This window comes from Branchiostoma belcheri, unplaced genomic scaffold (assembly GCF_001625305.1).
Source record: "Branchiostoma belcheri isolate BF01 breed outbred unplaced genomic scaffold, Haploidv18h27 scaffold1, whole genome shotgun sequence".
NCBI lineage: Eukaryota > Metazoa > Chordata > Leptocardii > Amphioxiformes > Branchiostomatidae > Branchiostoma > Branchiostoma belcheri.
In genome coordinates this window covers 10,071,894-10,082,068 of record NW_017802379.1, presented here as the reverse complement: position 1 = coordinate 10,082,068, position 10,175 = coordinate 10,071,894, and the positions used below count along the sequence as shown (strand labels likewise).

The 10,175-nt window shown below is 45.0% G+C and overlaps 2 protein-coding genes across 2 annotated transcripts in view; one reads left to right on the top strand and one right to left on the bottom strand.

Moving 5' to 3' along the window:
- The first annotated feature begins 155 nt into the window (after window positions 1-155).
- LOC109486353 (uncharacterized protein DDB_G0284459-like) lies at window positions 156-5,596 on the top strand. The gene is made up of 3 exons (XM_019790215.1): window positions 156-561; window positions 2,906-3,840; window positions 4,348-5,596. Exons 1-3 carry the CDS (start codon window positions 225-227, stop codon window positions 5,590-5,592), a joined length of 2,517 nt encoding a protein of 838 aa, XP_019645774.1. The 5' UTR covers window positions 156-224; the 3' UTR covers window positions 5,593-5,596.
- Window positions 5,597-7,877: 2,281 nt separating this feature from the next.
- The window catches only part of LOC109480502 (UDP-glucuronosyltransferase 2C1-like), a 6,916-nt gene continuing 4,618 nt past the window's right edge, over window positions 7,878-10,175 (bottom strand). Inside the window, exons 3-4 of the mRNA XM_019782745.1 lie at window positions 9,828-10,047; window positions 7,878-8,250 (exon numbers count right to left, since the gene is read on the bottom strand). Coding sequence (XP_019638304.1) covers window positions 7,968-8,250; window positions 9,828-10,047 — 503 coding nt within the window. The 3' untranslated portion in view covers window positions 7,878-7,967. The remainder of the gene's footprint in view (window positions 8,251-9,827; window positions 10,048-10,175) is intronic.

Below are 10,175 nucleotides of genomic sequence, written 5' to 3'. Positions count from 1 at the left end.
ATAGAATTTGTGAGCAACTAGTAGTGGTTTTGGTGTAAATGTGTTGATTTTATGATCTTTCGGTGCTTACTTTTGGGTGAATAAGAAAGACGCAGACAAGTTGAACTATTCCAGCGCCGGACACGTGATACCGCAAGGTCTCCGTTATATTTTGGAAACATGGCGACGTAGCAACAGGTGGTGTCGGACTTCTACTGTCAACGTCTTGGAATAATCGCCGGACAATGCACTTGACATTTCCCAAACGGAAGGGTTACTACACCTGGGAGGAGTTACGATGCCTCGCCAGGGCCCTCGGTTACCAGGTGGACGTTTTCGAGCGGGTGATTCCGGACTTTGCCGAGGGAGAGGCCGGAGTGAGTTTCCGACAGGTTTCTCGGTTGATGGAACTGAACTTCTTCAACGAGGCTTTCCACCTGACGTATAACCTCCACACGGCACACTACAACTGTCAGCTCATCAAGAAATGTCTGGTCCTTTTGGATCACCGCTTTCTCAACTTTCAGGAGATCCACGAAATACGGGTGGCATACGTAGCCTACGAACACCACGATATGCACGGTAAGAATATTCTACATTTCTTTTGATCCCTTTCATTCTCTTTGTAAAACATTACGTTTAAGGTTGATGAGCTTGAAAACATAGATCGGTTTGTACTGATCTTTTAAGGATATTTTTTAAGTGCGAGTATTTGGTCTCTACCTTCTTTCTTTCCTCTCTTGAGGACTTGGGCACAACAGTCGGATTTAGGTAACAGTACTTTTCAAAAGTCTCATTCAAACGTAGCTTTGTGGCGTGGGACCCGCATAAAGCCTTTGGTCAGGGGCTAGCGAATGAATGGGAATATTTTCAGGGTCTCTGGTTGCTGCCTTTTTTATTACTCCCGTCTTATGTGAAAAGTAGAAGAGCGGACAAGAAAATCTAATTTGAACAGGATACAATAGTCACACACCTGTTTTGACTTGAAAAAGACCGTTCCTGTTTTTGAGTGTTTGTAACGTTACCGTTTACCGTTTCCTAGAAATAAAACTGCCATCATAAAGTAGAGATTTATAGCAGTTATAAGTATAAATTACAATTTTTTTCCGATTTATTGGTGTGATTTCTGTGGTCTATGTTGCGGAGTAACCTAGTTTTCGCGCGTTGAAGAGTCCGCGCCTTTGTGGCCTTTGTTTGCGAAACGTCTCCTTGTTACCTCAAGTAATTGATCGGTGTTTGCAGACCTTTTCCAATAACGGCCCGCTATTCAAACCTGTGATTGAGTGGTGACAAACAGTGTATCCACTAACCTGGTTATCGCGACCAATCGCTGAACGGACAAGTTTAAATTGGTTTGCTCCGTTCCGGCCATTAAACGTACGTCTAGTCGCCTTGTCAGAAACAGTCCCAAGCACAATAGTATTCTAAATAAACCTTTCTGGGCTCCCCAAGTGCATTTTGTATCAATTTTGCACAGAAAAACTACTAGTATACAATTGTCTCCTAACTCAACTAAGCAGTCAATTTGTAGCTGTACATTTGGTTAATCAACTGATGAAATCCTTTTGTCAGTTCTGCTTCTTCAAACAAACGTACGGCACGTTTTAGACATGTTGTAGCCACAGGATAATGAAATATTCAACATGCTTTTTTGGCAAGCATAGACGCAAGGCCACGTATACAATACAGCTGATATAGTACCCGTCTATTTTTTTCCGCGTCAAAGAAAAATTCCCACGACGGCTGAAAAGCTATCCCTGCCTGTCACTTACCCAATGTTTGCAGAGGTGGCGGTGGATTGTGGGTAATAAATGGGACCAATAGATGGCTTTGTTTGAGTCAGTAATGGTGGGTTGACTAGAAGTGGGTTGTGAGTGTGTGTTTTTTAGTCAGCTTTGTTCTCGAATTTAAAACAACGTCTGGTGTAGTCGACGCCCAATCCGTTCTTGTGATACCCGCCTAGTCTCCACCAGGCCTTTCTACGGGAATACGGATCGTAGAATTCCGCAAAAAAAAGATAATAAAATAGGCCAAGGGAGTCCGGCCGTGGGGAGGTAGTTTCTTTCCCTCCGAAGGCGCGGCCAGCGAAACCTACAAGGCGGCCTCTCAGATGTGACCACCACACTTATTGAAAAGTCCAGACTAGGGGTGCATGCGCATGTTATTATACCAGAGCTCGAAATACTGGGTGCATGTGCACCTTAGTGCACCCAAAATTGGAGCCGTGCACCCAATATGCACCCAAATATTTTTGTAGGTATTTTTTGTACATATCAAATGTATAATAGTATGCATCTTAGTGTCAGAAAATAGTAAAATCTTTGTTGAAGTATTTGTTTAAGATTTTGACGTTAGCTCCGATTTCAGATTCAAGCTCAGAACAGGAGCAGTAAGATATGTAATTAGGTTTTGTTTTATATGGTGCACTCAAAAAAAATTTTGTGCACCTAATTTTTTAGGTTGGGTGCACCAGTGCACCTGTTCCCCAAAATGAATTTCGAGCCCTGTATAGATATATGTATTAAGTGGTTCAAACCTTCCCTGCTGACAAGGTGATAGTCACCTGTTATTCCCATCCTTCCGCAAATGTAGTAGATCAAAAATACATGTAGATAAATAAATAAATAAATAAATACAGAAGTAATACAATTCTTATTTGAATTTGAAAAACACAAGGCAATATGCCTGTACTACGAGTCTTTGCAGTAAGACTCTTAGGACTCTCTGGTCTTTAGTGCCCATGTAAGGCTTTTTATAATGTTTTTGTTCGTGTGTTTGTACATGTATATGTATTGCAATGTTAATTTGTATTTGCCAGACAAGTAACTAAAAAAAATCAGTGTTATTCAGCATATTTTGGTACAGACTGCGAGGCTGGTTTTTATGAATAGACTCTTAAACTGTTATTTCTTTTCTTCTTTAACAGGAATGATAATAAACGAAAAGGCGTTGTTACGTACACTGAAGATGTGCGGCCGCACGGTGGCGCCCCTGAAACTCATGCACAGAGTTAAACACCTGAAGGAAAACTACGAAGCCAAGGGACGCATTCAGATCTACGAGTTCATGGATCTACTCATCCTCTGCAAGATGTGGGACGACGTCAACGTCAAAGACACTCGCGTCAAAGGACCAGACAAGAACTGGCGAAGACTCTACCAAATGGACAAGGTGAAAGAAGTCTTCCACACCTACGACGAAAAAGTCTTCGAACTTCTGAACAAGGAATTCGAAGCAACGGAGCTAAATTACGGAGATGTGAGTTTCGGTGACAGAAAACAGTTCCGGGAAAATCCTGTCGACAAAGAAAAGAACACAGAACAGTTTAAGACTCATACTACAACGTACAAGCGGCTTCAGAAAATTATAGATAGCACCACACAACAAGTGATACAAGCGCGAGCTCACGGTATAGCAAAGAACAAGGACAGGCCGACATCTGCCTCGCAATTGGATGAACAGTTAATTGAATCATCTCCTGAAAGAGACCAATCTCCAAGTGGTTTGGGAAGGAGAGCGTCAGACAAAGGGGTTGAAAGGGGGAACCAAAATAATCAGTACCACGATAGATCCAAACGTATGTCGGCAATCTCTGCGCGAAGTAGCGTGTCGTACGCGTCGGGGTCCCGCGGACACATAGCCCGGTCTCTCGGGAGAAAAAGCAGGGCTACCACGGCGACGTCCCGGCGGCAGTCCTCGGTGGGGAAGATCACGGAGTCCGACTGGACGCTGGTCGTGCCTGTCCCGAAGTTGAAGACTCCGGACTACAAGAGACCGAAAACGGCCACCCTGGTGACAAGGGACGACCTGGAGAGGCAAAATGACGAGCTGAAAAAGCTGCAGTACAATCTAGAAACTTTGGTAAGTACTCTTACGATTTTGATTTTTTTTTAATTACGGAAAAAAATATTGAGTTCACCCGATGTGGGGCTCGAACCCACGACCCATGGATTAAGAGTCCCATGCTGGGCTCCTTGGTTGGCATATACAGTCATTAAACTATTCGGTTTCATTACTTAAAGACGACTCAGCACGCGCCAGTGGGAGTAAGTGGGGCGGTATGTGGAGGAATTCAGGACGTGGGGTGATACCCGAAATCGACCTGGCATGGTAAGCGCCGGGCGGAAGTTAGTGGGTGGTACAAAAATGTACAATCCCCGTCACGAATTCAGTACATTTAAGAACAATCCAATACACTTCCCGGCAGTCCAAAATCACCAATTTCTTTCCAGTAATTCTAACCTTACAAACGGCCGTTTTTGCAGTGCAGATCTTAAACGCCGACTTTTGTTGTAAGAATGAATATTGCGTGTGTTTGCCACCTCATTTCCATGTCTCTAATCCGCATTTTTTACTCCCATCTGATAGGAAGTGAAAACGAAGGTCCACCTAGACGAAGACATCGACATCGCACTGGGGAAGGGTTTCCGGATCCGGTCGGCGAAGCGAAAGGCCGAAGCCGAGAGGAACCGTCCGCCGGAACCCAAGCCTCCGCGCCCGCCGCGGTCTCCAGTCCCGTCCCCGGAATCCCTCCGTAGACTGTCCAGTCCCAGACCTAGGACTCCGAAAGGACACTCCAATCTCTGCGACGCTGTAAAGCTAGGAATCGCTCCAACAGATGATTCTCGTAGTGAAAAATCGGGCAAGAAAGGACGAAAGAAGAAGAAGAAAAAGTCGGGCAAAAAGAAAACCAAGGGGCACCAGTTTTCGTTCACCGTGGGTAGATCTCGTATGATGAGCGCTTGGGACGATGATGAGACAAGCACTGATACCGAAGATGCCTCAACGTTTTCCAGCGTGACCGAGGATAGGGTTCCGACCCAAGGGGAGAAACCATCCATCCTCAAAGACATTCTCTACGGAGTTGATGGCGAAGAAATAGTTGACGATGACGTCCAAGAGTCGTATCGAAGCGTCAGTGGATCGACGCCTGTAACGCCATCTAGCGAGTTTACAGAACATGACAGAACCGTAGTGACCCCACCTGAGTTCCCGCCAAAACCTCCTCCTCCTCCCCCGCCCCCAACCTCCGTCTCGTCTGCGGTCAAAAATAAACCGCGGGAAAAGAAGGTCCACGAGCCTAAGAGAAAGGTTGACTCCCCCGGTAAGGGTCTCGGTCAAAGACAGCTTTCTACCATCCTGGAGTCGACGCTACAAAGAGAAGAAGAAGAAACTGGCTCAGACGAAGAGGACAGTGACAAAAGAATGTGGAAAGAATGGATGAAATACGAGCAAGGAGAAGACGACATGACAGAAGAAGAGGAGGAAGAAGATGAGCGCGTAGAGGAGACGAAAAAAGGCAGTAGGAGGAGCAGTCGAGTTCGCTCGGTGTCTATCGTGACAGAAGAACAAGGCGAAGACGAAGATTTCTGGAAGGACATCACCAGTGAAACTGTCGTCCAAGCAGTCGTGAAAAACATCAAGATGGAAGAGGCGGCGGTTGAACAGAAGTTTTCCCCCAGCCTGACCCGGCTGGAGAAACTGCAGATGGAATACCACGCGAGGACGCGACCGGCCAAACCCACCATAGTACAGGCACGGCGATTGGTCGGCAGAGTAAGAGAAGAGGCGTCCAAAGGGTTGAAGAGGGCTCTGCTACGTCCTCTGTCATAGGATAGACTGACTGTCCAATGAGAGGGGGGTCATTAGCGGTTCAACCAATGAGAAAGTGGCTGCATGTACGTCAAACGTTTATGTATGCACAAGAACATGCAGTTGCTCTCTCATTGGTCGAACCAATGCTATCGTTGATTGAATCAGGATCGGCCTATACCGTCCATCTGTAACAGGATAGTGCAAGTTAAAGTGACAGTGAAGAAGAGTACTCCACTAGCTATCGTTAAAAGGTGTACCCCTGGCCCTAGAAATCGGTTAAAAGAAATTAATTCAGTTGGAACTTTCAGGAAAGTGCTTTACATATTGCTTCTGACCCAATCGAACATTTTTTGCTCAATTTATCCTACATACAATATGTGATGTAATAAGAGGGCACCCAGTCAGTTTCTATGACATTGTGGAATATACCAAGTCCATCTACTAAGAGGGGTAACAGGTTTGAAGTGTTAAAATTCGCTGAAGAAATTGTATGGTCATAAGTCCACACTGTGAATTGCGTAAAAAGTTTATTGTTTGAAATATGTGCAATATTTGTATGTTTTGTCAGATTGTCCCATGCAAAGCGCACACAAAGTTCGTTTTGAATAAAGTTTATAATGCTGATGTTATTTGAATACACGCGGCAGTTTTTGTGTTCATTTTACTAGGGATTAGTGGAGGGATTTTGTTACATAAGGGTACAGAAGCACTGTGTGGTTGTTTGACAGGATCTCCATTAGTGTAAATTCAATACTATTCTTCCCAACTTTATTCCAACAAGCATATTTGTACATAATTATTTACTTCGTGACAAAAGAAAAGTCCTGCTGATAGATACTCAGTACAGTAAATCAGCAGTGTCTGTTAAAGATCACAAGATTACAGACGAACTTATACATCTGTTTCTATATAGTACATTAAAAAGTTGCAGAATGTCGTGTTTTTCTAACAGAGTGGGGGTATCCTTAAACGTAACACAAGATAAGAATATATCATATTTTGTTAGGGATACGTACAAATGATTACAATCTCCCAAGAGTATAGGTGCTGAGTTGATTTCTATATTTGTACCAAGTTGAGACAGTTGTTCTTTAGTACTGTTCCATGGTCGTTCAGTCTGCGACATTCATTTATTTATTTATTTATTTATTTCATCTCAAGACGGCTGGGTAGCCCCAATTCAGCTTGAATCAGCTGTTTTCCAAGGGGGCCCAGCAAAATTACACAGGACATAGTAACGTACAGTAAGACAACATACAGTAAACATAAAAGTCCGATTCGTCAAAACAGAGTCGTAGTCCAATACTCAAAGTCCTAGCCGTTCAAGGTCAAAAGCACGAAAATCAAGGAATGGAGGTCAGAGGTCAGGTTTCATATGACATATGTTTCAAGCCTGCTTTAAACTGAGATAGTGTAGGTACATGTCTTAGGTCTGCTGGAAGTGTCGTGCATCGGAATGCAAATGTGCGGTGACCAGCTGTAGTTGTGTAGTTAGGTTTGTGCAGTAGTGAGGTCTGTCTGGTGTTGTAGTTGTGTAGCCGGTTCAATGAACGTATGTGTATGATTTTTATCCTCATTGCAAATTCCACACTGAGTACTATAAACATGTGCTGTGGTATTTGTTATTTCGCCTATCCTTCCTTCCGTAATGAATCACCGACTTTCATCAGATAGTAGTATTTAGACCATCGCACACCGGGACATGCCCCTAATCTTTTCCGAAAGGTGTGTATGGTGGATTCTTTAACACGCGTGAGGTGTGGCTGTCCCCAAACACGGGACCTCCATTTATTATCCTATTCTGGGACGTCCCTAACCAAAGCTATGTACTCATGTCCACCAAAGTAAGAAAATTGCTTGACGTAGTGTACAAAACTGGCGTTTTTCCGGTCATGGGAATCAACACATTTTTATACAGTATTAGATGAATGAAATATTATATTTAATAGACATGTTTTCTTCTCAGAGACGAAGCTTGTGTTTGTGACTTAGGCCACAGCAAGTAAATTTTATGGATGACATCCCCCGTAGACTCCTACATTCCTACATTTTAGAATTTGACTCAAATCATTGTACAAATGGTTTTTATTCGGTGGGATCATCACATATACACAGCCAGCATCACATATCACTGCATCAAAGTAAGAAACAAAACATTAAATCAGATGCCTTTTCTTGTCTCCTCTCTTCATAGTAATCTTCCATCCACGTTCCGGCATGGCAGCAGACATCTTTGCCCATTTTCGGCATGTTGACCTCTGTCAGAAGGCAACAAAATTTTTTTTTTCAAAATCAGGCGAAAATTAATGCGCGCGCTGATGTCATCCATAAAAATCACTTGCTGTGGCCTTATGGCACTCATTGAAAATTTTATGCATTACAACCGCGGAGAGCTACTGTGACTTGAGCTTGCTGTCAGTTTTACAACATAACCTTCTACAAACGAAGGAGCAGCCGCACCACACGGTCCCCAGGACAGCTGAACAGACGGACAGCAGGAACACAGCCACGTCCAGCAGGTAGTACTGGTACCACGGCAGCTCCACGGCGCGTGCGCGGAGATGGGGCAGGCCGCCATGTTGGATGACGTGTTCTATCCACCAGACGGCCCGCTCCATGGGTGACTGGGGCTGGTCACGGTGCAGACGGGACAGGCGGGCGGCCGTCTCACGGTAGCTGTGGGAGGGCATAACATTAGTAAATGTTGGCGTGGAGTCGACCGTAACATTTTCACTGTATTTGTGGCTTCTACATGCCCCAAATTAACAGCACTGTCCCTGGTGCTGAACACTTTCCACACTAACAATACTGTCCCTGGCGCTGAACATTTTTCACACCAACAATACTGTCCCTGGCGCTGAACATTTTTCACACCAACAATACTGTCCCTGGCGCTGAACATTTTTCACACCAACAATACTGTCCCTGGCGCTGAACATTTTTCACACCAACAATACTGTCCCTGGCGCTGAACATTTTCCACACTAACAATACTGTCTCTGGCGCTGAACATTTTTCACACCAACAATACTGTCTCTGGCGCTGAACATTTTTCACACCAACAATACTGTCCCTGGCGCTGAACATTTTTCACACCAACAATACTGTCCTTGGTGCTGAACACTTTCCACACTAACAATACTGTCCCTGGCGCTGAACATTTTTCACACCAACAATACTGTCCCTGGTGCTGAACACGTCCACACTAACAATACTGTCCCTGGTGCTGAACACGTCCACACTAACAATACTATCCCTGGTGCTGAACACGTCCACACTAACAATACTGTCCCTGGTGCTGAACACGTCCATACTAACAATACTGTCCCCGGCGCTGAACACTTTCCACACTAACAAAACTGTCCCTGGTGCTGAACACGTCCATACTAACAATACTGTCCCTGGCGCTGAACACTTTCCACACTAACAAAACTGTCCTTGGTGCTGAACACGTCCACACTAACAATACTGTCCCTGGTGCTGAACACTTCCACACTAACAACACTGTCCCTGGCGCTAAACATTTTTCACACCAACAATACTGTCCTTGGTGCTGAACACTTTCCACACTAACAATACTGTCCATGGCGCTGAACGTTTTTCACACCAACAATACTGTCCTTGGTGCTGAACACTTTCCACACTAACAATACTGTCCCTGGTGCTGAACACGTCCACACTAACAATACTGTCCCTGGTGCTGAACACGTCCACACTCACAATACTGTCCCCGGCGCTGAACACTTTCCACACTAACAAAACTGTCCTTGGTGCTGAACACGTCCACACTAACAATACTGTCCCTGGTGTTGAACACTTCCACACTAACAAAACTGTCCCTGGCGCTAAACATTTTTCACACCAACAATACTGTCCTTGGTGCTGAACACTTTCCACACTAACAATACTGTCCATGGCGCTGAACATTTTTCACACCAACAATACTGTCCTTGGTGCTGAACACGTCCACACTAACAATACTGTCCCTGGTGCTGAACACTTTCCACATTAACAATACTGTCTCTGGTGCTGAACACTTTCCACACTAACAATACTGTCCCTGGTGCTGAACACTGTCCACACTAACAAAACTGTCTTGGGTGCTGAACACTTTCCACACCAACAATACAGTCCCTGGTGCTGAACACTTTTCACACCAACAATACAGTCTCCCTGGTGCTGAACACTTCCTACACTAACAAAACTGTCCTTGGTGCTGAACGCAGACGAGCTTTAATCCTAACCACCAGTACCTGTTGTTGGTGAGAACATGACGAATGGCTTGATACAACTGGTCCGTGGTTACCGCGCTGATGTCTAACTTCACCCCCAGTCCCCTGGCCACCACCCGGGCGGCGTTACCGGGCTGGTCCGCGAACTGCGGCAGACACACCATGGGCACGCCGTGGTGCAGGGCCTCGGACAAGCCATTGTATCCTGCATGGGTTACAAAGACTCTCGTCTTCGGGTGGCCTGTGTCAAATAGATCCAAAACAGAAAGAATGTTATTAGAATAGACATTCCCCAGTATGTCTGTAAGGCGACATCGACTTAATTTTATGGATGACATCCGCGCGCGCATTGATTTTCGCCTGTCGCCC